The following is a 26,232-nucleotide window of genomic DNA, read 5'->3' on the forward strand; positions in this document are numbered from 1 at the left end:
GTATATCTCTTCTGTTTGTTATTCTCAAAAAGAGCTAAAATTTTAGCTCATACGACTTGCTGAAGGAAGCAGTATTGCTATAAACATATTAGCCTTTACCTTCTCATCAGCTGCCATACCAATGCCAGAGTAAGTGTTGGATTCCCTTCATTTAGGTCCTGCCCAGCAATGCCAACCAAGGAGAATTTAGCTTTATTCTTCCCAAGTTCCACTGCATAGTTACAGTTTTCAATCTATGAAAAATAAGTAAAAGTTTTGGTATAAAAACATGTTTTTAAAAATATATCTCTTGAGTACACCAGCTTTGTTCAGTCATTTGAAAAACAATTGAGGATACTTCAATTTAGATGACAGAATATCATTTCATAATTAACACTGAAATTAAGGAAATAATAATTATTCCCATTTTATAGCTGAAGATATCAAAGCACTGAAGGGTTAACCTCGATAGAGAAACAACTAGCTAGAAAGTTTTAAGATCTTACCCTAAAAGTCTTGACTGTCCAAGATTACATAGTTTATTAGTGGCAAATCTGTGACTAAAAACCTAGGTTTCCTGCATTCCATTAATAGAGTTAAAAAATACTCTTTTGTCTAAATTTAAAACTAAGGAATAAAGAAGTTGTTTCATTAAGAATCTAAAACCTCAGGGTGCCTGCGTGGCTCAGTCGCTAAGCGTCTGCCTTCGGCTCAGGTCATGATCCCAGGATCCTGGGACCGAGCCCTGTTCGGCGGGAAGCCTGCTTCTCCCTCTCCCACTCCTGCTTGTGTTCCTGCTCTCGCTGTCTCTCTATCAAATAAATAAATTAAAAATCTTTAAAAAAAAAAAAAAAAGAATCTAAAACTTCATCTCCCATTTCTTCATCCAGATATTACTCATCTTCCAAAATTTAGCTTTTAGCTCACGTTCTTGAACAAAGGCTTATTAACCTTAACTATACCAGCTGATAACAATCTATCCCTTAATGAACTTCCAATAATGCTTATTTTGTATTGCTTATGCACCATCTTCTACTTAGCAATTTATGTTCTTTCTTTTGTCAACCACAGGACAGGCTCCTTTAAAAAAAAAAAAGATTGTATTTATTTATTTGTCAGAGACAGAGAGAGAAGGAGCACAAGGACAAGCAGGGAGAATGGCAGGCAGAGGGAGAAGCAGGCCCCCTGTTCAGCAAGGAGCCAGATGCGGGATTCAATCCCAGGACCCTGGGATCATGACCGGAGCCTTAGGCAGATGCTTAACTGACTGAGCCACGCAGACATCTTTGGACAGGCTCCTTTTAAAGGGCAAAAATTATAACATGTACAAGTCTATATCATACTCTTCTCCATCCCCAGCCCAGAACCCATCACTGTGCCCTGCCTACAGTAAAAATCTGAGGAATGACCACCAAGTAAATTTACCTACCTAACTACTTCTTTCCAGTGTTATAAGTCCAGTTAAGTTCTTTCTCTAGTAACTTTTTTGTCTACCTGGCCGCTATAGATGTTTATTATCTCCAGTCTTCTTATCTCAGGGTTGTGTGTGTGTGTGTGTGTGTGTGTATAAATTCTTAGGTATTAGAATCCTTTTCTCCAGTGAAATTGTAAGCTCTCATAATCTTATAATACCACAAGTAGTAAAAAGTGCTTACTAAATACTTTTTGGAAAAAACATTTAATTAAGAAAAATGATGTAACTGGTTTCTTCTGATTTTCTTTCCCAAGTTAGTTAAGACCTCATTAGAAAACAATTCAATGTGAGATACACAGATACATTTCTCTTCCTAAGAAAGTATTTCTAGGAAAGGTGAGAAAGGGACCACACAATAGAATTTGCACAAATAAATAGGTGTTGTTCTTTAAAAAAGAAAAACCAAATTCCCAAAGATCAGTTTGTTACAAATAAAAATGCATAAAGATCCTTTGATTCTGCTGTAGCATCTGCCTGGTTCTCTCAATAAGTTTCATAAAATCTTTGATAGGTATGCATTTTTTTAAAACATAAGGAGATAATATTTTAAAATTCTTTTTCCTGGTAATCATATTATACTATAGATTTAGACTGCCTAATAAAAATATATGCTATAGAAATGCACAGAATTGAAAAACAACCAGATACCTAATTTATAGAAAATAGCATCAGAGTTCTGATTATGTCACAGTGTGAACAGGAGAGAGAAAAACCAGCATATTTTCCACTGACACCTGTTTCAATGGGAGAATTTTCTAGCAAATGTAATAATAATCACTTTTGTGCAAAATGTGTTTCAATGAAGGGCCATCTATTTTACAGTTAGATAAAAATTCCTAAGAGTAATGATAGTGAGAAGGGCGCTCAGGGTTACTAGAGGTCAAAGATGTTGATATGACCAGCAACAAAAGGGTACCTGGAAATGGATGCTAACATAAGGAAATAGATGTGTTCTGTTTTTTTGGCAACAGTTGATTCCAAATTTGGCAAAACTTCTAAGATCTGGAGAGGTACCAAACTAGAGAAAGAATAAGAAATTCAGCTCTAGAGATAAGCCATGTTTATGGTACTACTTAACACTCTAAAAATGGATCTGCTCTCTGAGGATGTAAATATAGAAAGTTAAGAGCAGTGGGCCAAGAACTGAGCCTTGGAAATTTCTAGAGGTGTCAGGCTAAAAAACAAAGAATAGGTAAGAATAAAGGTAAGAACAAAGCAAGCAAGAAAAAAAATTGGAGAATGCAGTTTCATATAGTTAATGGGAGAAATGATTATCAAGCACTTCAAATGCTTTGGAAAAAGTGAAGCTTAGATCATTTGGAAAATGAGAAAAATAACATAAAAGGATACAGGGTTCCAAGTGAGAAGAATTACTGAAGAAATAATGAAGAAAGACTATTTAAGTGGTGCAACTTTATGAACTTCACAAATGAAGCAAAGTGATGTCTGCTGATGAATGCCCAAAGTCTTTAAAATAAGCCTCTATGATACTTTGTCATGAAAGTACTGTTTCATTTTTTAAACATCTTGAATTTATTACAGGCCTTATGCTTCATTCTTTTTTTTTTTTTGAGTTTTTTTTTTATTCTTATGTTAATCCCCATACATTACATCATTAGTTTTAGATGAAGTGTTCCATGATTCATTGTTTGTGCATAACACCCAGTGCTCCATGCAGAATGTGCCCTCCTCAATACCCATCACCAGGCTAACCCATCCTCCCACCCCCCTCCCCTCTAGAACCCTGTTTGTTTTTCAGAGTCCATCGTCTCTCATGGTTCGTCCACCCCTCTGATTTCCCCCGCTTCATTCTTCCCCTCCCACTACCTTCTTCTTCTTTTTTTTCTTAACATATATTGCATTATGTTTCAGAGGTACAGATCTGAGATTCAACAGTCTTGCACAATTCACAGCGCTTACCATAGCACATACCCTCCCCAGTGTCTATCACCCAGTCACCCCATCCCTCCCACCCAACCCCCCACTCCAGCAACCCTGTTTGTTTCCTGCAATTAAGAATTCCTCATATCAGTGAGGTCATATGATACATGTCTTTCTCTGTTTGACTTATTTCACTCAACATAATACCCTCCAGTTCCATCCACGTCGTTGCAAATGGCAAGATCTCATTCCTTTTGATGGCTGCGTAATATTCCATTGTATATATATACCACATCTTCTTTATCCAGTCATCTGTCGATGGACATCTTGGCTCTTTCCACAGTTTGGCTATTGTGGACATTGCTGCTATAAACATCGGGGTGCACGTACCCCTTCGGATCCCTACTTTTGTATCTTTGGGGTAAATACCCAGTAGTGCAATTGCTGGATCATATGGTAGCTCTATTTTCTATAAACAGCTGGTATTTGTTGAAAGGAAGCATTTTACGTATGATTCACTTGTGACATCTCATAATTAAAATTCCAGATAAAATGAGTGGTTTAATTTTTGTTTTCCTGTTACATTTTGCATCTGCTTACTCCTAAAGGAACTAGAAAAAGAACAAAGCCCATAGTAGAAGGAAGGAAAATAAGATGAAAGCAGAAATAAATGAAATAACGACTTAAAAAAAATAGAAAAGATTAAAGAAACCAAGGGTCAGTCTTTGAAAAGATAAAATTGATAAACTTTTATCCAGACTCATCAAAAAAAGAGGACTCAAATAAAATCAGAAATGAAAGAGAAGTAATAACTGACACCACAGAGAGACAAAGGATTATAAGAGACTACTACGTAAATTATATGCCAACAAATTATACAACCTAGAAAAAATGGATAAATTCCTAGAAATATACAATCTTCTAAAACTGAATTGGAAAAAAATCTAACAGACCAGTAAGTAGTAATTAAATTGAATCATTAATCAAAAATCCCCCAGCACTTGAAGTAATGAGCACTAGGTGTTGTACGCAACTGATGAATCACTAAATTCTACTTCTGAAACTAATAATACAGTATATGTTAATTAAACTGAATTTAAATTAAAAAAAAATTTTAAATCCCCCAACAAAAGTCCAGGACCAGATGGATTCACAGGTGAATTTTACCAAAGATTTAAAGAAAAAAGAAGGGAGGAAGGAAGGAAGAGAAAAAGGAAGGAAGGAAGAAAAGAGTTAATACCTTATTCTTCTCAAACTATTCCAAAAAATAGAAAAAGACAAGAACAAGTTTTGGTAAGGGTGTGGAGAAAAAGGAATGCTTGTGCACTGTTGGTGGGAATGTAAATTGGTGCAGCCACTGTGGAAAACAGTATGGAGGTTCTTCAAAATATTAAAAATAGAAACACTATACAATCCAGTAATTCCAGTACTGGTATTTACCCAAAGAAAATGGAAACACCAATTCAAAAAGATCCATGCACTCCTATGTTTATTGCAACATTATTTACAATAGCCAAGAAACAGAAGCAACCCAGTGTCCATTGATAGATGAATGGATAAAGATGTGTGATATGTATGTATACACACACACACACACACACATACACAGACACACACACTGGAATATTACTCAGCCATAAAAAAAGAATGAAATCTTGCCATTTGTGACAATATGGATGGATCCAGAGGGTATTATGCTAAGTGAAATAAATCAGCCTGAAAAGACAAATACCCTATGATTTCACATATATGTGGAATTTAGGAAAAAAATGAGCAAAAAAAAAAAAAAACCAGAAACAGACCCATACAGAGAACTGGTGGTTGCAGAGGGGAGGAGGGGGGAATGGATAAAATGGATTAAAGAGAGTGGGAGGTACAGGCTTCCAGTTATGGAATCATCATCATTCATTTGCCAGATAGTCTCCCATTGACTGTAATCAAATCACTGCCCTGCTCAAAAATGTTTGTCTTCCCATTACTTCTAGTTTAAAATGCAAGCTCTTTAATCTGACAGTCAAGGTTCTCAACATTTGGCTCCACTTGAAATTTTTAGGGTCTTCTTACCTATTGGAATCCTCTGCTATAGCCAACATATTCCCTCCAATTCCCAGAAATGCATTTTATTTATTTATTTATTTATTTTTTTAAAGATTTTATTTATTTATTTGACAGAGACAGAGACAGCGAGAGCAGGAACACAAGCAGGGGGAGTGGGAGAGGGAGAAGCAGGCTTCCCTTGGAGCAGGGAGCCCGATGTGGGACTCGATCCCAGGACTCTGGGATCATGACCTGAGCCGAAGGCAGACGCTTAACGACTGAGCCACCCAGGCGCCCCCCAGAAATGCATTTTATATTTTCCCATCACTATCCCTTTTCCTGATCCTTAGCCCCCTCTCCACCCTCCTTTCTCAAACTCTAACTCAAATACCGTCTCCTACATGAAGCATCTCATGGTAAGTGCAGCCTGTGGCCTTTTCTTCCTTAGAACTTATAATATTAACTTCTATAGGGGTGCATGGGTGGCTCAGTCAGTTAAGCGTCTGCCTTCATCTCAGGTCATGATCCCAGGGTCCTGGGATCGAGGCCCACATCGGGATCCCTGCTCAGCGGGGAACCTGCTTCTCCCTCTCTCTCTCTGCCTGCCGCTCCCCCTGCTTGTGCTCTCTCTCTGTCAAATAAATGAATAAAATCTTTAAAAAATATATTCACTTCTATATATGTTGCACTACATTAGTTTGTACACTATCTCTAATTTTTTTAGGCTTCTTGAGGACCAACTCCATGCCTTGTATTATTTTATATCTTGAATTGCACTGTACCGGTAGTAGGTAATCAGTAAATATCTGTCAAAAGGTACTAACAAATAACCAGTAAAGATTTGGCAAGTTCTGGGGATTATAATATAGGAAAGCATTTATGATGCACCTCAAAGAAAATTAAGTACTACAACTTGTTAAAGACAAAAACAGTTACATAAAGTGTCTGACTGAGCGAACGGTCTTCATCTTTCCAAACATTTATTAAAATACATTTATAAAAGGACTATTAAGCTTAACACATTTTGGGTTAAATCAGAATCATGGTAACAGGGGCGCCTGGGTGACTCAGTCATTAAGCGTCTGTCTTCGGCTCAGGTCATGGTCCCAGGGTCCTAGGATCGAGCCCCACATCGGGCTCCCTGCTCGGCGGGAAGCCTGCTTCTCCCTCTCCCACTCCCCTGCTTGTGTTCCCTCTGTCACTGTGTCTCTCTGTCAAATAAATAAATAAAATTAAAAAAAAAAAAAGAATCATGGGAACAGACCACACGTTACTAAGCTTTATGAAACTCCAAATCCTTTGTTTCATATTAGAACAATAACAACATATCCTTGGTGATTATCTCATTCACCTTCTTCATGTTCCCTCCAAGAGCAGGATAAGGAGGTTTGTTGACCTGGCTCCAGTTGACTGGCACGCGGATCATTTCATAGAGCTGAAAGACCACTAAAGCATCTGCAAGGTCACTAAAACAAGAGGAAAAGATGATGAAGGAGGAGGAAATTTTATTAAGCACAATGGACATAGGCTTAAGTCTTCAAAAACACAACAGGGTCATTTAATGCTTAAAAAAATGACATGACAAGGGCAGCTGGGTGGCTCAGTCAGTTAAGTGACCAACTCGTGATTTAAGCTCAGGTCATAATCTCATGGGTCATGAGATCAAGCCCTCTGTCTGACTCCATTTTCAGCAGGGAATCTGCTTGAGCTTCTCTCCCTCTGCCCCTCCCCCCACTCGCTCGTGCGCTCTGAAATAAATAAAGCTTAAAAAAACGACAAGATGTATCATATGACTCAGAACTTCTTTTTTTTTCTTTTCTCAAATTATTATTTAAATTCTAGTTAGGTAACATACAGTGTAATATTGGTCTCAGGAGCAGAATTCAGTGGTCGACCCAGAATCTGTCCAAAACTTTTTTATAAATGTTTCCAAAGACATAAGTAAAAAGACATTCATTGCCACATTATTCATAAATTTGGAAGCAACTTAAATGCCTGGCAGTAGGGGGCTGTTGAATAAACCATCCATACCATGGACTCCTGGTCCACCATAAGAAATAAGGTAGATCTCTATGTACTGACATGAAAAGCCTTACAAGATATATTATGTTTAAAAAAGCAAGTAGCAGAACACTGCATACAGTTCACCATGTATAAAATTTATTTTCAAAATTGAGAGTATTTAAATACCTATATGCGCTATGGACTGTTAATAGCAATACCTCTGGGCAGGAAAAAAGGTATATGGGAGATGTAAGAGAAGTATTATCATGTTTTAATTCATTCTACTTACTTACATACTTCCTGAAATTTGTGCAGTGAGAATAAGTTCATGTATTGCTTACATATTATGATTTTTTAAACCTTTAAAAATATACAAAAATCACAATAGCTACAAAGTAGGCAGCTGTTCATGTTAAATAATGAGGGTTAAGAGGAAGGAATTTATGAGCAAGTAGGCGTTACTGAAGTAAGAAAAGTACTACTTTGGATTCAGAAAAACATATTCTTCTGAGATGCTCAAAGTATATCCCTTGAGTCTGTTTTCAATTTTGTATGCTAAGGACATAAAGCAACATCAATTGATTTTTAAAATTGCTGGCTCTGTGATGTATTATATGGTTTTTCTCTTTCAATAGCTTGTTCACAGAGTTGTTTTGCTAAGATTCATATGAAAGTTACTTTGCAACTCTGGATACACACCCTATGGCAGTGAAGGGGATTGGGCCCTGTGCTGAGTGATGGAAAGATAAAATCTATTATGAAGGCAATTAAGAGCTGACCAGGTTATCTATAAAAACACATGGAGAATTTTATATAAAAAAATTACTAAAGGATTTGTATTGGTTCTGAATTTTTCTTTTTTACTTTAGGTGAATTCATTCTTATTTCTATTTAGAAGGTATTATTATTCATGTTTTGCAAATAGGGAAACTGAAGCCCAGAGAGTTGAAATGATTTCCAGAGAATTCAAGATGTATTCCTGAACCAACCTGTCATCGAAAAATTCTAGGACTAACAGTTCTTCAAATATATTTAATAACTTGTGTAGGGGAGAGAATTTTCATTTAAAATCAATCTAAATTATGCTAATGCTTTGGTTTGCTTTAGATTTGGTGTACTGCAGGAGAGGAGTTAAAATAACTTAGGGTTTAGGAATATGATCCAGACACAAATTCATGGACACATGGTTCTGGTGCCAACTAGACCTCTGGCTACTGTTTTTCTATATATGATAGTTCTCTTGAGGGTTATGTTACTTTTGAGAATTTTCTGAATTCCCTTTTCCAAAATAAAACTACATATGCCTAGAAGTCTTATGCTAGCACTTCAGGACTTTGACTAAAAAATGTGGTCAATTCTCTCCTCCACTGTCAACCATAGAGAACTCTAGTGATCGTGACATTTATGAAAAAGTTACCATGAGTCTCACTCAACAAATCTTAGTCCCCTAGTATTAAATTTACTTTGTAATTTAAAAAGAAGTTTACTTTAAAATTTACATGCTCATTGTAAAAAAAAAAAAAAAAAAGCATAGTTAAGTCACTAAGATTAAAAATAAGTCTTCTCACTACTCTCCATCCTACAACCCAGGATGCATACAGTTTGGTATTCATCCCTCTGGGGTTTTAAAAAATTCATATACAAATGTGTATACACACAATTTTTCTGCAAGAAAGCAGTTTAATCCAACATTTTTATGCTATAAATGCTCGTATTAAGAAAAGTTCAAATAAACAACTTACAGTGACACTACAAAGAACTAGAAAAAGAAGAAACTTATCTGAAATTTAGTAGAGGAAAGAAATAATAAAGAAAAATCAGAAATAAATAAGAGGCCAGAATAAACAATAACTTAACACTGAAAGTAATGACCAGTTTAAAAAAAAAATGGCAATGCTTTGTATATACTCAATTTTAAAATAAAAATGGAATCATACTAGACCTATTATTTTCTTCTTTTTTTAAAAAAATTTATTTATTTATTTTAGAGAGGCAGAGAGGGGATGGGGGTGGCAGAGGGAGAGAGAATCTTAAGCAGACTCCCTGCTGAGTGTGGAGCCCCACACAGGGCTCGATCTCACAACCTCGAGATCACGACTCTGAGATCAGTCGTTAAGCATCTGCCTTCGGCTCAGGTCGTGATCCCAGGGTCCTGGGATCGAGCCCCGCATTGGGCTCCCCGCTCAGCGGGAAGCCTGCTTCTCCCTCTCCCACTCCCCCTGCTTGTGTTCCCTCTCTCGCTGTGTCTCTCTGTCAAATAAATAAAATCTTAAAAAAAAAAAAGATACTCTGATATAAAAATAAATAAATAAATAAAGTGACAACACATTATCAACATTGATAGGACTAAGAAAATATTTTACTGAACATTTTCTGTGCTGTCTGGTAGTGATAACAATGTTGTCTTTCTAGGTTTGTGTAAGAAGAAACCTTCCTTCTCTCTTTATTATAGGATCTACCAGGCTGCATTTATTATGTATGTATGTATGTTATGTTATGTTATGTTAGTCACCATACAATACATCATTGGTTTTTGATGTGGTGATCCACAATCCATTGTTTTCGTATAACACCCAGTGCTCCATGCAGTATGTGCCCTCCTTAATACCCATCACTGGGCTAAACAATCCCCCCTCCCCTCTCCCCTCTAAAACCCTGTTTGTTTCTCAGAGTCCATAGTCTCTCATGGTTCATCTCTCCCTCCAATTCCCCCCCCCATTTTTCCCTTCCTTCTCCTTATGTCCTCCATGTTATTCCTGATGTTCCACAAATAAGTGGAAACCATATGATAATTGACTTTCTCTGCTTGACTTATTGCACTTAGCATAATCTCCTCCAGTCTCATCCATGTTGATGTAAAAGTTGGGTATTCATCTTTTCTGATGGCTGAGTAATATTCCATTGTATATATGGACCACATCTTTATCCATTCATCTGTTGAAGGGCATCTTGGCTCTTTCCACAGTTTGGCTATTGTGGACATTGCTGCTATGAACATTGGGGTGCATATGGCCCTTCTTTTCACTACATCTGTGTCTTTGGGGTAAATACCCAGTAGTGCAATTGCTGGGTCATAGGGTAGCTCTATTTTTAAATTTTCGAGGAACCTCCACACTGTTTTCCAAAGTGGCTGTACCAACTTGCATTCCCACCAACAATGTAAGAGGGTTCCCCTTTCTCCACAACCTCTCCAACATTTGTTGTGTCTTTCCCTGACCATTTTTACCAGCCTGCATTTAAAAATGGAAAAGAACTCAACTTTTCCTAATTGTATATTAATATACACACCAAGGAAACTCCTTAATGAACAATAACTAAATTATTATTTATTTAATTTTTTAAAAAAGATTTTATTTACTTATTAGACAGAGAGAGAGAGACAGCGAGAGAGGGAACACAAGCAGGGGGAGTAGGAGAGGGAGAAGCAGGCTTCCCGCCGAGCAGGGAGCCCGATGTGGGGCTTGATCCCAGGACCCCGGGACCACGACCTGAGCCGAAGGCAGATGCCCAATGACTGAGCCACCTAGGCTCCCCCTAAATTATTATTTAAATATGAACTTAAGTCCAATGCCACAAAAGACCAATTCACTGGCCAATTGAGGATTTATGATACAGTAATTTCTGCTTCTTGGTGTATATACAAAATTTTGTTTAAAATCTAAAACCAGAGTACCTGGGTGGCTCAGTCGGTTAAGCGTTTGCCTTCGGCTCAGGTCATGATCCCAAGGGCCTGGGATCGAGTCCCTTGTTGGGCTCCCTGCTCTTCAGGGAGTTTGCTTCTCCCTCTGCCCCCCCCCCCACTTGTGTTTTTTCTCTCTCTCTCTCAAATAAATAAAATCTTTAAAAAGATTAAAAAAATAAAATCTAAAACCAGTACTACCTTATGGTAACTGGCTTTGATGTGATGGACTGATATTTGATGAACTCTAAAAGTGTGTAAATTCCAGCTAGATGACAGAGATATATATCATTTAGACTGGAACTCTCATTATAGTAGCAAGGCAGTAAAGGAATCAAATCCTAGGGATGAGGAGGGAGGGGGTGAAGAGGGATAAGATCTTTATAGAATAATGTGAAAGAATGTCTATAATATATATTTAAGAGAAAACAATAATACATCAGGGGTACCTGGGTGGCACAGTCGGTTAAGCGCCCGACTCTTGGTTTTAGCCACCCAGGCGCCCCTGTGTTGTCATTTTAAACAAGAAAGAATAAGATAAATCACAATTACTCAGGGAAAGCAAGTTATTTCTACAAATTAGAAACAAATATCTGCAACATATAACGGGAAAATCGAGGCAGATTTTGGCAAAAAAAGAAAGTGTGAATTATAATTTAAAATATTGATATAGGGGTGCCTGGGTGGCTCAGTCATTAAGTGTCTGCCTTCGGCTCAGGTCACGATCCCAGGGTCCTGGGATCGAGCCCCGCATCGGGCTCCCTGCTCAGCGGGGAGCCTGCTTCTCCCTCTCCCACTCCCCCTGCTTGTGTTCCCTCTCTTGCTGTCTCTCTCTCTAATAAATAAATTCTTTAAAAAATAAATAAATAAAATATTGATATAATGATAAGAACAATTTATAAAATATTACTATTCTAATCTGTTACAGTTGAAATATTTTATTTTTCTGATCAATAATTATAAAAGAGTAAGATGAATTATCTTTACCAAACTGGTTGTTTATAACGATTATCATATTCTGATCTTTTTAAATAATACTTTACTTTTCTTTAAAAATCCATTGTATTGCCAATCTCCAGCATTCTGAAATTCTAAATGTTGGTTACAATTCTTGTGATTTTTAGAAAAGGTACTAATGTAAACATACCTATGGTTTGAAACTAGAAAAGTTGGATTTTGGCCATAAAACTAAAACACAATAAAATATTTACCTGTACAAATGATTAATGTATGGGTTGACTCCCAAGGAATTCATCCAGTTCCGAAATGTTCTCTCCTCCTTGCTCTCTCCTAGAGTAGACACAAGTTCATACTGATGATTCAGGACAAAAGGCATCAAGAAATATGTTTTTAACCATCCTGGCAGGTGCAAACCAGCCATACATACTTTGCTGTGGTTTCTGCGATACTACAATCTTTTGGGGAAAAGTAAGTCTTACTGTCAAAGTCCCTTCCTGCCCCCTCTGCCCCTCTGTCTAGAAGGCCTCCATTTGCTCTAAATTTCTCTCTCTAGAGTCCTTTCTTTGATGTCTGTGAACTACTGAGTCATAGGTTTCTCTGTCCAGAAAGTGACAAAGAAACTTATATGGTCATATCTGTAGTTATGATTACATGCAAAAGGGACTGGCTAAAAATTAATGAAACAAAATCTTTTAGCAGTCAGGGTAACATTAGCACAGTAAACACAAAAGAAAAGCTGCGCTTTTCCCAATGCAGTGTTTCTAAATTTGTACAGATTTTGGTTTTACACAGGGAAGTTTCTGGGCACACAAACTTACATTTTAATTACACCAAACAGCAATAAAGGGGAGAGGGGGATTACAGGTAATATAAAAATAAGCAATGAAGGGACAGAACCATTTTACAGGCTTCCTGAGTTATTTTAGGTTGTCACTACTGAAAATACATGAGGGACACAGCCCCCACACAGGGTGCTAAGAGAAAGACATCTTATCCTAGTCAGTCCCTAGACCTCAGAGATCACCTCAGTAAGAAACTCCTTGCAGGCACTTTTAACCTGTGATTACCTAGCCTCCCTGAGCATTCCCTTCATAGCATCTATAAGAAAACATGGGCTATCATGTACCACAAAGTAGGCAGAGAGCGAGAGGGACTCCTTGCCATGTCTGCTTCTAGTCATCTCCCAGACTGCAAATAATCCTAAGTGACTATCTGTAGTATTATTTGTTTTCAGCAAAGGTAGAGGGCAATGGAATATCCTAACCTACATCTCATCACCAGACTCGTGAAAAACTGAAACATTTACGCCTCTCATCACTTCTAAACTGCAGGCAAGTTCAGGTCACTCTCTAGACTTTGACTCATGTGGGATTCCCAGAACAATGAATCATCTAAATCTATAACCATCTGGGCCCCAGGAACCCATTTCTATAGAGTCATCCCTGCAATCATCTTCAGAATAAGTGCCACAGGTAATATAACCTTGCACACCTTGCACATTTTAGTAAAATCTAAAGGATTCTGTTACTTTGTGCAGCTGTTCGGGAAATAATCTGTCCACTATATTTTCATTTGATTTTCTATGCTAATACCTAATGGCATTCCCAGAATCTACTTTAATTCTTGCTCTATTAAATTGTGTAGCCATATAATTTCTTAAATTGCGTTCCCTCTGGCCTGCATAAAAGGTAACTGACCAGGCTGTTGTATCTGCCACTATCACTTTATGATAAATAACCTATTTGAAAACCCTTTAAAAAAGAACCAAATTAAACTAAATATTCCTAGGAACCATGCTTCCTTGTTTGTAGGAGTTATTAAACAAATATAAATTAAATATCTGAATTTTCCCCAAAGCGACATAAATATAAGCATTCTATCATCAACAATTTGATGCATGTGACTTGGGTTTACCTTTTAGCTGTTTCTATATTAAAATCTGTAATAGATTTTTCACTAGTAATTAGAGAAATTTTACATTATTTCCTTCTGGGAAAATCCAAATTATGTTTTAAAATTACAAACATTGATAGTATAACAATAGTTTAATCTTTAACTGAAATAATATCCAAATTCTGCTGAACCTGATGATACAGCAAATAATACTTAAAAAGATACTAGTATTTTGACTGAGTTCCGAAACTGTTATAAGCTTCAGGGGTTCATATTTCTTCCCATTGTTCTCAACTGATTATATTGTTATTATTTTCATTTTTGATGCCTGGAAAGTAAAATAGATTATGTAAGTGAGCATTTATTTATCTAATGCCATTTCAAATTGTCTTGGTAAATAAATGCTCAAAGCCAGAAGCACTACGCATTTGTGCAAGAGCCATGGTAAAGCATTACAAAAACATATGTATTCCAGATTGTAAATGTTGTCTGTATTGCAGACAACTAAAGCAATCTTAGAAGTTAAATGTTCATTGCTGATATAAAAGATAGAAAAAACTACAAAACATTTCATTTTCAGGGCCAAACTGATACCTGCAATTGACAAAAGTTTCAGAAAAAAATAACAAATATACTACAAGTAGACTACTAAGAGGAAAGAAAAGGAACTAACATATATTTAACACTCACTAAATGTGCGAAGTGATGTTTTCCTCTTTCCAACCTATTACTGAACACCTACTGTATGCTAAACTCTTTCATTCGTGAAAGGTCATTTTAACTTGCTCTGTAATTCTTCAAAATTAGTATTATTAATCTTGGCTTATAGATGAGAAAACCAAAGCTCATGGAAGTCACTCAGATACTAAATGGTGGACCCATAATTTGAACAAAGTGTAATACCACGGACTATATATTTTCTATCACCACAAATGAATTCTGAGATGGCCTCTCTATACATAGCCCACATATTTGGCTCAATTTAATATGAAGGTTTTTTTTATTTAGTTGGGCTTTTAATTTTCTCTAATTCCATTCAGATAAAATTCTTTGCCAGTGAGAACACCAATGTGGGATGTGATAAGGTCAAGCTTCAAATTTCGTAAGGATCTATAAAACCAAATTTACAGAGGAGAAATTCCAATGACAGTTGAAGTCAAATACCTTTTTGGCAGACGTATCAGGATATACATATGTTCTAAATAAAGATGATTGATAAATATTTCCCATAGTATCTTCTTATATAGAGTAAATACTAATGGAAATGCTTAGCAATCCTATTCACACTGAAAAATTCCAAACGCATGCTCAACACTAGCAAAAGAATTCAAACATGACAAAAGAGCGAGCAAGTTGGAAAAGATACCTAGCAAGAACTCAGTGACTATAAAAAGCAGATCATTTTTAATATGCCACTCTAAACAATGCCTTCTATTGTAAGATACAGAGGGATTTTGAAATTTTCCAGACTGATGAAAACTTAGCAGTCTTCCATTTTAATTTTTTTAAAGTTCTAATCCCTCACCCTCAATTTCTCTGCTGAAAAATCTACACTTTTATCTATCTTCCCACTCAATTACATACCTATGCAGAGAACACAGTCTTTTTTTGTTTTGAGAATACAGTCTTTACCTTTCCTCTCAATTATATATCTATGTAGAGAATATAGTCTTTATTTTACTGGACCTCAGGAAGAGTGAATTGAATTAATCATATTCCTCAAAGAACATACTTCTTAAATCTGAAACTTCTTTCATTAATCAAGAAGATGCAATTATAAAGTGTCAAGGACACTGGAACTCTGGTTGTGGCAGTCAAAGAGAAGATCATGAAACTGATTTCTCATTCTATCCCCCTCCCGGGGAAGGAAGGGAGTAAGGCAGGAGATGCGAGAGAAAGGACACTGCAACATCAAATTCTCCCTGCCAACAAGAATCTTACTTGAAGACTGCCTTCTCCAAACCAGGGCAACTAGTGAGAATATTTTAGGATGGGCCTCTCCCTCTGACTGCTGCCACTGTTTCCACCTTTAGTTCTGATTCTAATGTGGGTTTGGGTATGCGTGTGAGAGTATGAGAACCAAAAAGAAGACAGGCCAGGAAACAAAGATACGGAGAAAGAACTAGATAGCAAGAATGTTTTTGTTGTCATGACAATTCATGTATCATAAGCTTCAGTGACAGTCAAGAAACGTAACATAACTAAGTAATACAAAATAGAACCTAAACAGATCCTTCCAAAGATTACTAGTGATAAAAGGTAAGTGTGTTTATTCACAGGAGAGGGATAAAGGCTTTACAACATGAAATCCAATTGTCAAAACTGATTTTTAGTGTGTTTACAACTATAGTATCCCACCATTATAGAAGGCAAATTCAGGGGAGAGTTTACATAATCAAGGCTTGCTGTGCTATTCTAATTCAGTTTCATTTGTGTTTCTTCCTTGTTGTCATTCTTTAGGCATATTAAGACAGAAAAAACACAGCATGAACAATGCAAAAAATAAATATCAACCCAGATAGAAAGAATAAATGGTACTAATAAAAAGAACGTTCAGAATGAATATATTTATAGAGTATAGAAAAGTACTAAATACAGTACCTACATTAGGAGGGGTCAAATCTGCATTTCACGAAGCAAAACAGGAAAGTATTATAAATTATGAGACAGATAACAATAGCCCACACACAACAAGACAAGTAATGAATATTTAAAATTTTTTCATGTACATTAAAAACATTAAAAAGAGAACAATACTGGAGTCCAACTGTAGCTTTCAAAGGAGAACAAGAGCTACAAAATGATTATTTTTTCCAGTAGATAATTCATTGTCCATATTGGTGGTGGAGTTATGTTATGTGGCCATTTAAGAGACTACTTTAAATGTATGATAGTTTTCACTAAACTCTGATGGAGAAATGACAGACAAGTAAAGATTTACCCCAGCATTCTCTTTTAACAAAACCAACAACCACTTTCCTTAATACGAGCTTTTTAATGGATGCACATGCCTACACACAGTAAACTTCATCTCCCACCACAATCCCCTACCTCTGACAGTGAAGTAGGTCAATACCACAAGATACATAGAGTGAAGCAATTAAAGGCAGAAAGAACATACCTTCCAATAAATTCGTATCGATGTCATTATCAGGCTTGTGTAGGCACGGGTATGTGTTAAACAGATTAGCTACAAAAGCTAAATTAAGTTTAGGATTGCCTGAAACCACATCTGCAGGAGTAACAAACTGTTTGCAGCCCAGTTTATCTGCTTCTTGAAGCATGAATCCAGCACGCTTCAGGTCATTTTTCTCCTAAACAACAAAATAAAACAAAAATGGTCAACATTAAACTTTTTTTTTAAAGATTTTATTTATTTATTTATTTGAGAGAGAGAGCACATGAGAGGGGGGGAGGGTCAGAGGGAGAAGCAGACTCCCCGCTGAGCAGGGAGCCCGATGCGGGACTCGATCCCGGGACTCCAGGATCATGACCTGAGCTGAAGGCAGTCGCTTAACCAACTGAGCTGCCCAGGCGCCCAACATTAAACTTTTGATTGGCATAATTTTTTTATTGATACACATATTTAAAACTAATCACTTTTCTAGAAATATATTAAATGATAGATCAAAATAAACTCTCAAATTTTGTATCAGTCAGCTCCTACTGGTCAAATTATAGATAATTTGGTCAAGATCATGTATTAGAATATCTTTTGGCTAAGAGGCTTAGTTATCTCACCCATTCTACTCTGAATAATATTTCCAGTAGACTCTTTTCTCAATGAAAAACAAGTTGGGATACAAATAAAAAATTATTAAAATCAGAACAACAGCACTTTTCACAAGTGCGAAATCCTAGAAACAAACCAAATGCTTGTCAACAGGAAAGGAGACAAACTGTGTCATATTTACACAGTAACATTGAACAATGTGAGTGACTCTTAGCAATATATGTTCAAAATAAGCATTTAAGTACAAGGTAATAAGCTTTATGTGAAGTTAAAAAGTAAAAGGAAAAATTTAATTTTGTAAGGGATATATTTGGTTGAAAGAAAACTATATAAAAAGAGAAGCAAAAGAACAATGAGCGTTAAGACTGAAGATGGTGATTATCACATTAAGGTGAGGCAGAAGGATGGAAAAGGGAAGAAGAGAGCTAAACATAAATTACTATCAAGGTCTTAGCTTTCTTGTTGGATTGACGGTTCATACGGACTTGTTAAAATTTTAAAACAACTACAAACAAAAATAAATAAAAAGAGGGACATGCATGGACCCATGATGGAGAGTATATCATGACCAAGAATTATGACTTATCTCATTTTGTGCATCAGTTACAAAAAAGTAAAAATGTAAATGAAATCAGAGAAAGCAATAGGTTTAACGCTATTAAACAATAAAAAGTTCCTAACATAGACATGAGCAAATAATAGTATGTGGACCTTATTCAGATCTTAATTCAAATAAACTATAGAAAGAAAATCTGACATTTAAGACGCAATTGGAAATGCCAATGTAGACTAAATATTTTGATATTATAGAGTATTGCTAATTTTTTTAGATCTGATAAGGTATTACGGTTATATTTTTAAAGTTTATCTTCTAGAAATACATATTGAAATACTTTTCGATGAAATGTTATGATGTCTAGGATTTGTTTCAAAATAACATGGGGGAGGAAGTACAGGTGATAAATGAATAAAGACTAATCATGAGTTGATAGTTGTTGAACCTGGGGGATGAGCACAGGGTAGCTCATTATACTGAGTTTGTTCATTTTTTTACTATGTTTGAAATTTTCTGTACGTTCAAGTTCTTAATTTTTTGACTCAAACTAATTTGCTAATTTTGCAGTTCTGCAATACTTTCTCAAATGTTTCATTGTAATAATGTAAAATATAATTCATTTGTAATGTCTCAATTTGCCTTTAAAACCATTATGGATGTTGCACTTTAAGTACTTAATAGATTTTCATACAAACTATATCTGATCAGATTTTAATGTTTAGAAAGAACTATCTCCAGTATTTACAACTTATGCTAAAAAACGGGCTTCCTAGGAAATGCATTAGCTAGGCCAGGATCTGCATCAGTCCTTCCTACACCATAAACACTAGGAATTGCCATCTTTTATTTTGTATATTTCTGAATATAAGTTGGAAGAACTGAACATCAGTTGCTTAGCAATGGTTTGTTACTCCCTTTCCTAGTATACAGTGATAGTCACCAAAGCACCCTTGTGAGTTCCAGTTATATTGCACCAGGAAGAAGTGGATGGAGGGTTGATTCCACACATACTCAACATTAGAATTCTGTAATTCCCTTTCTTCAGTTATGACAGCCAGATGGCTTAGTATGGAGATCTGAAGCCTAGGGCATGAAAAACTTCTGAAGAGCAAAGGGCCCAGGTTTAATGAAGAGCTGAGGACTCCATCAGGGAATGCTGCCTGTAGAGAACTGCACTCTAAATTTGACTGTACTCACTAGTCAAATTCACAGAGATAGAAAGTACAACAGCGATTACCAGGGGCTTGGGGGAGAAGGGAATAGGGCGTTATTGTCTAATGGGTATAGATTTCACTTTGGGATGATGAAAAGTTCTGGAGATGGATAGTGGTGATGGTTGCACTCACTGCAAATGTACTTAATGCCAAAGAACCATACACTTAAACATGGTTAAAAATGGTAAATTTTGTCAATGTATATTTTACTGAAACATAAAAACCTTTAATTAAAAACTGTACTTACATTAAATCCTGAAAGGTCAATGGTAATGGCAGGTTCATCACCCCGGTCACCTTTTGGTGCAATCTGATTAAGCAGATGAAAATAGGCTCTTGAATCCTTTAAGGAAAGACATGAAATAGAATTTTTTTAAGTGAATAAAATCATCATTTGATTTAGGAAAATAGTACTCAAACTGAAGAAATTGTCCTCATCTTAAAGAACGGAATAACTTAGTAACTTTACTTGTTACAGGCTCCTGAATGCACTATGCTGGTTCCACACCTCACAGCTTCTAGCGACACTGTTCCCTATACCTAGAATACCTTTCCTCACCTTTTTATTTATTTACACCCCCAAGCATCAGTTAAGATTAGGGTCAAGTATTATCTTCTGGAAGCCTTCCCCCCTTTAACGCGGACTGGCCTTGTGACTTGCTCTGAACCACAGAATGCAATGCAAGTGATGTACTGGGGCTTCCAGGCCCAAGCTGTAAGAGCTTTTGCTTCCTCCCTCTTGAAGTTAGCCTCCACGGAAGAAGTCCAACTATTTGAGACTATCACGCTGTGAGGAAGCACAAGCTAGCCTTATGGAAAGGCCTCATGGAGACGCTGTGAGGCACTAGACATGTGAGTGGTGCCCTTGTGCACCCCCCAGGCTAGCCCAACTGACAGCTGCATACAAATGAGTTTGATCCCAAACAAAAGCATCTGAAGCAGAACTACTTAACCAAGCCGCATTAACCCAAAGAATCATGAGAAGCGATAGGGTTATTTTAAGCTATTAAGTTCTGAGTGGCTTGTTAATAGCAATATGTAACAAATATCCATCCACTAAATGTCTATCTCCCTGTGTAACTGGTGAGCTTCTCAAGAGCTAAATCTTTGCAACCCTATGCCTGGCATAATACCCCACAGGAAGGATTTAATAAAAATCTGATGAACTGAATTTTAAAATAAGAGAGCTCCCCAAAATAAATTTTTAAATAGCATATAATAGATGAAAGCAGAGAAATAAAATGTCACTTCAAAGAAAGATTGTCATCTAAGCCCATTATGACAAGAACATAATCTGACTGAAGGTGTTAATATATCTAGAGATAAAATATGAATAAATGCCAATGCTGATTAGTCTGGTGGGGGAAAAAAGCATAGAGAAGGGGTCACAGGGACCCAATCTGGCACTGCATGTCTTGGGAGTGACCATGGGAGAACTGTTAGGCACACTGAATGTTACAGTTTCATTGATAAGCTCTCCCGGTAGGGAGAGAAGCATTTCAAGCTATTTTGGTTGAGAAACATACCTAAAGAATTCTTTTTGTCTACTGATTCCCTGTGCCCTCGGATATTTGGTCTCCTATTAGCTGGTTATTGGCAAAGTGGGAGTAAGAGTGTTGAACTGGTCAGGCCCACAAGGGCCGCTAGTCCAGTGAACAGATGAAGTCTCAGTCCAAATTAATAGACTGACATCCTCATTATGACTTAGTCTCTCTGTGGCATATAAAATGGGAAAGAATGCTTTAATCTGCTAGGGCTAGCATCTCCTTCTCACAGCCAGTTGTAGTTCTTCTTAAATACCAGTAAACCAGTTTTTCTTTATTGCAAAAGAAAATTTTGTCCTTTTTATATTTTTAAGTCCTTATTTAAATTCCAGTTAGCTAATATACAATGTAATAGTAGTTTCAGATGTCCAATACAGTGATTCAACACTTCCATACAACACCTGGTGCTCATCACAAATGCACTCCTTAATCCCCATCACCTATTTCGCCCATTCCCCTATCCACTTCCCTTCTGGTAACCATCAGTTTAAACCAGTTCTTTTTTAAATAAAAGGATTTTGCAATTATAATTGGGAGATCCACCTCAGACAGAAAAATGCAAAATTTCATTTTCTACACTGTGTCCTTATGAATTAAACTTCAATTCGAAATTAATTCTGAACACTTTTTGTTTTTTTGCATTCTACATCCTTATTTTATATCACAGTTATGAACATTAAGATATAAACCTTAATGTCTTGGCTGAAGTTTTTGATGGTGCGCCATCCTGCATTGGTCAGGTGGTAGTTCACCCATCGCAGCAGTAATTCCTCTGGAGAAAGCTTCATCAGCTCTTCTAGATCCTCACCTTCATTTAGCAATGCAATTAGAGCTGAAAAGAAAGCAATGAAATATAAATTCTTCCCACAGTAAGTACACGTCAATGAAAAGTAAATATTTTTGATGATCTTACCATCATTCCTGGAAATCTCAATATCAGCCAAAAGACCAACTTTGATGATCTGCCAGAGAAGTCCCAAGACCAAGTGAGGTTTTCCTTCTTTAAGATCCTGTGCACCAATGTTGACCACTGTGCAACCGATGGCTGAGGCAGAATTCAGGGCTAGGTTTAAGTTTTCCTGAATTGCCACAAAGAAAATTACGTGTGAGAAAGTACTTTCCAAAGTCTTACTGACAAGTTGTGAAGGCAAATAAAAAGCAAAAGATTGTGAAAATTCAGATTTTGAAACATAAGTAATATCTATACAAGTAAAACACTACTATTCAAAAAAAAAATCCCACGGTTTTAACCAGCACTTTACTACTTGATCTCTTTCCCTTGCTTTCATAGTTACTATGTCATTTTCATCCCTTCGTATTTCTCTTCTTTCATACATCATGATACTACATAAACCCATCATCATGAGGTAAAAAACTATGTTATCAAACTTTACAATCTTTTACAAATGAATGAGGCTTCTTTTGGATAAAGTTTCATGGGAAACTGGTAGTATTCTAGTCGATCTATTCCCAGAGCTTTAAAATGACTAAAAAAAAAAAAAAAAAAAAGACAGATTTAATATCCCCAGTAACACTTTGCTCCTTCCCAGAGATCTTTTTTTATTCTACATTAGTATACTCTTTCAAGCCTCCTAAAGATCTAGACTATTACCCCCTACTCATATTGGAAGAATGTCATCTCTAAAAATAAAACTGTAAAAGACTTATTAGCCCCTCAGGCCTATCCTGTAGTTATTGCAAAATAGCTATAGAATTTTTTTCTTTATTTTCTTTAATGCACTGCATACAAATGTTAAAAGTAAAACCAGACAATAAATTTGTACAACACTGAGAAATGCTGTATTTCAGAGCCAGTGTCATAAAAAATTATGTGACACGTGTATCCTAAAAATAAGATGTATGAATATTTTCAACAATCATAGATATTAAACAAAGCATCCTGACATAAGATGTGAAAGAAAATAAACTTCTGGCAATTGCAATCAGAAATGAGCTTCTTCAAGAACGGTAGTTTCTGCTAGGAATATGCATTATTATTGCTTACTGGAAAGTGGGAGACAAGAAAGCCATGTTAGTCAACATCCAATTCACACTCCTCAATGAGGATACAGGAAATAGGAATACCCCTTGGATACTCCAAGACTAACCATGTACCACTGCCCTAAGGTTGTAGCTTCCCTATAAAAGAGGCTTAACAACTTCAGCCAAATCAAGGATTGTATTTGCCAAGAGAAATGAGGGAAATAGCTTAGCATTAGCTCACTTTTAATAGCTGCAGCTCTGACGAGTATATGCCCTATAGTTGCTATTACTGCCACCACACAAGAGTGGCAGTACACAGTGATTATAAGGTGGGCCCTAGAGCTAGACCACTGGGATCATATCCTGGTTCTGCCACTGGGTAACCTCTCAGTGCCTCGGTCTTCTCATCTGTAAAATCGTAGTACCTACCTTTTTTTAAGGGTGCTGGGAAGAGTCAAAGAGATAACTCATGCAGTTTGTTTAGAATAGCAGTCGGTACCCAGTAAGTACTTAGTAACTGTTGATATCCAGCACTGCTCTAGAGATTTTGAGGGGAAAAGTGTGGTGACTATAAATTCTTGGACTTTAACAAGACCTGAATGGGAAGCTGACTACAGAACAATATATATCAAAAAAAGAATAGCTCAAATTCTGTGAAATAGTAAAACATGGAGTAAAACTATATAGTACTCTTATTTCAACCAAGAACAACAGCATCAAGCAAATATTCATTAATAAAAGCAACTCGGGCGCCTGGGTGGCTCAGTTGGTTGGGCGACTGCCTTCGGCTCAGGTCACGATCCTGGAGTCCCAGGATCGAGTCCCACATCGGGCTCCCTGCTCGGCGGGGAGTCTGCTTCTCCCTTTGACCCTCCCCCCTCTCATGTGCTCTCTCTCATTCTCTCTCTCTCAAATAAATAAATAAAATCTTTAAAAAATAAATAAATAAATAAATAAATAAATAAAATAAAAGCAACTCAATTGTTACAATAATATAACCTGAATACTATTATCTTAAGTAAAGTCCATCTAAAGCCTTTGAACAATGTTTGTTTGCTTGTTTGTTTGTTTTAGGTGAGCTCCACACTGGGGCCTGAAGCCACAACCCCACAATTAAGACCTGAGCTGAGATCAAGATTCGGATGTTTACCCAACAGAGTCACCCAGGCGCCCCCCCATCCAAAGCTCTTTGAATCTTTATTTCATTCAGTACAAAATTAAGCTGAATTTTTATTTAATAAAACCTAGTTTTTATAGGAAACTAAAATTATGTTAAATCCAACGTTTACATGAATGGACCCTTGAAGGCATTATGCTAAGTGAAATAAGTCAGACAAAGACAAATACTATATGATCTCACTTCTATGTGGAATCTAAAACAAAACAAAGCAAAAATTACCAAACTCATAGAAAAAGAGATCAGACTTGTGGTTACCAGAGGCAAAGGGTTGGGGGGCGGGGGGTGGCGAGGAAAAACTGGAGGAAGGTGGTCAAAAGGTACAAACTTGCAGTTTTAAGATAATTAAGTACTAGGGGTGTCATGTACAACAAGATGACTACAGCTAACACTGTTGTATGGTATGTAGCAAAGTTGTTAAGAGAGTAGATCCTATGAGTTCTCATCACAAGGAGAAAATTTTTGTCCTTTTTTTCCTTCTTTCTCTCTTTTTCTTTTATTGTATCTCTATAAGAAGATGCATGTTAGCTGAACCTATTGTGGTAATCATTTCACAATATAATGTAAATCAAACCATCACACTGTATGCCTTAAACTTACACTGTGAAATATGTCAATTATTTCTCAATAAAACTGGAGTAAAAAAAGTTTTGCCTGGGCCTAAGCACCCATTAATAAAGGCCTTACATTTTACAACACAGTACATGATTATTAGCGAAGGGCAAATACTTACAGAAATAGTGAAAGGGGTGAGCTTTTTCTTATTAATGGCTCTGTCATCAATTGTGTCTGGTTCAGATAAGTTGATCATTTTGCTATAGAGAAAATGGCAGTAATTAAGCTTACGACTCCCACCCAGTTTAAGATAAATAATTTAAGTTAAATTATTTAAGACTTTTTAGTTTGTTTTTGCAAGTAGACAAAATAGTTAAATTTTGAAAAGTAATAACAATCCGTTTCTTTAAAATATACTGTGATTCATGTCAGGGACTTACTTTTTAAAATCTAAGAAATATTCTGTAACCTAAAACAAATCCTTCACTCACTGCAATAGTAATCTTAGCACTTCCTCCTAATTTTTTTTAAATTGTCTTGCATTTTCTTTATGTGAGTCTCTATTTCATTTACTGATCATCAACATTCAGCAGTCTGAAATGTAAAACAAATTCTTAAGAAGCCAAGTTTCATAAAGTGGTATCAACAGTGTCAAAATTACTGTTGTTGCAGAAAGAGCCAGAGACATAGCCTAAAATTTCAATAACTCAAACATTTTAAGAGAAATTAATATAAAATTTATCTCTAGATTTTAGAATATATTTTATATTTTAAAATAAAGATAGAAAAATACCCATTCAATTCATAATAGGAATTTCCTCTGAAGGTCAGAGAAAGAGATTAGAACTGTAGGTAGAAGTCAAGGTATATTTTATATGTTACTTAAAAACTAATATCCTGTACTTGTGCGTAGGTTGGAGTGTTTTTTTTTTTTTCTTTTTAAGTTAAAACACAGAAGAAAAAGACTGAAAGAAACATGCCAGAATATTAATAATAGCTAACAATAGGTGATAAGAATATCTGTGATACTTACTCTTCTTTGTAAGTTTTCTATATTTTTATAAACTTAAAAAAAAAAAAAAAACACCTGCTTTGTACAAAGAAGTATGCTGGGACTATAGTACACACAACAGAAACAAAGATATGCCCCTAGAGAGTTTACAGTCTAGTGAGCAGAAACATACTGCAAAGAGCCAAGGACATGACAAGACTGACTTAAAACATTAATTTCATTTAACCAAAATGAGATCTATCTTTCTTTTACATTTCCTCGTGTCCCTGTCCCAGGCAATAATTCTTTACTAAAAATGAAAAAAAAAGAAACCTTGTGAACATTTTTAAATACATCAAAGGAATAACTCAAAACTATCCTGGCCTCAGTAAGGAAATAGAAAAGGCATCAGAAAACTAAGAAATTGCATTTGAAGAAAAATTTTGAAAAGCATCTGGTACTTAATTTTCCATGCAATATAAATTCTTCAAAATCTACATAGCTACTTGTTCGCTGAGTTGTAGTTTTCACTGAATGCTCATCAATGGGGAAAGGAAGAACATATCTCCCTT

The 26,232-nt window shown here is 36.2% G+C and overlaps 1 protein-coding gene across 2 annotated transcripts in view; it reads right to left on the reverse strand.

Moving 5' to 3' along the window:
* Positions 1–26,232, reverse strand: part of PLS1 (plastin 1) — a 110,472-nt gene that overhangs the window by 12,994 nt on the left and 71,246 nt on the right. Inside the window, exons 6-13 of one of the 2 annotated variants that reach the window (XM_064586841.1) lie at positions 24,848–24,929; positions 21,868–22,033; positions 21,644–21,786; positions 19,658–19,753; positions 17,029–17,221; positions 12,266–12,344; positions 6,723–6,837; positions 100–233 (exon numbers count right to left, since the gene is read on the reverse strand). In XM_064586841.1, the coding sequence (XP_064442911.1) occupies positions 100–233; positions 6,723–6,837; positions 12,266–12,344; positions 17,029–17,221; positions 19,658–19,753; positions 21,644–21,786; positions 21,868–22,033; positions 24,848–24,929 (1,008 nt within the window). Of the gene's footprint in view, positions 1–99; positions 234–6,336; positions 6,583–6,722; positions 6,838–12,265; positions 12,345–17,028; positions 17,222–19,657; positions 19,754–21,643; positions 21,787–21,867; positions 22,034–24,847; positions 24,930–26,232 lie in introns of those variants that run through there. The other variant, XM_064586846.1, reaches the window with a different exon arrangement.

Source organism: Mirounga angustirostris, unplaced genomic scaffold, assembly GCF_029215605.1.
Source record: "Mirounga angustirostris isolate CCGP_5_RB_7025 unplaced genomic scaffold, mMirAng1.0.hap1 SCAF_1, whole genome shotgun sequence".
NCBI lineage: Eukaryota > Metazoa > Chordata > Mammalia > Carnivora > Phocidae > Mirounga > Mirounga angustirostris.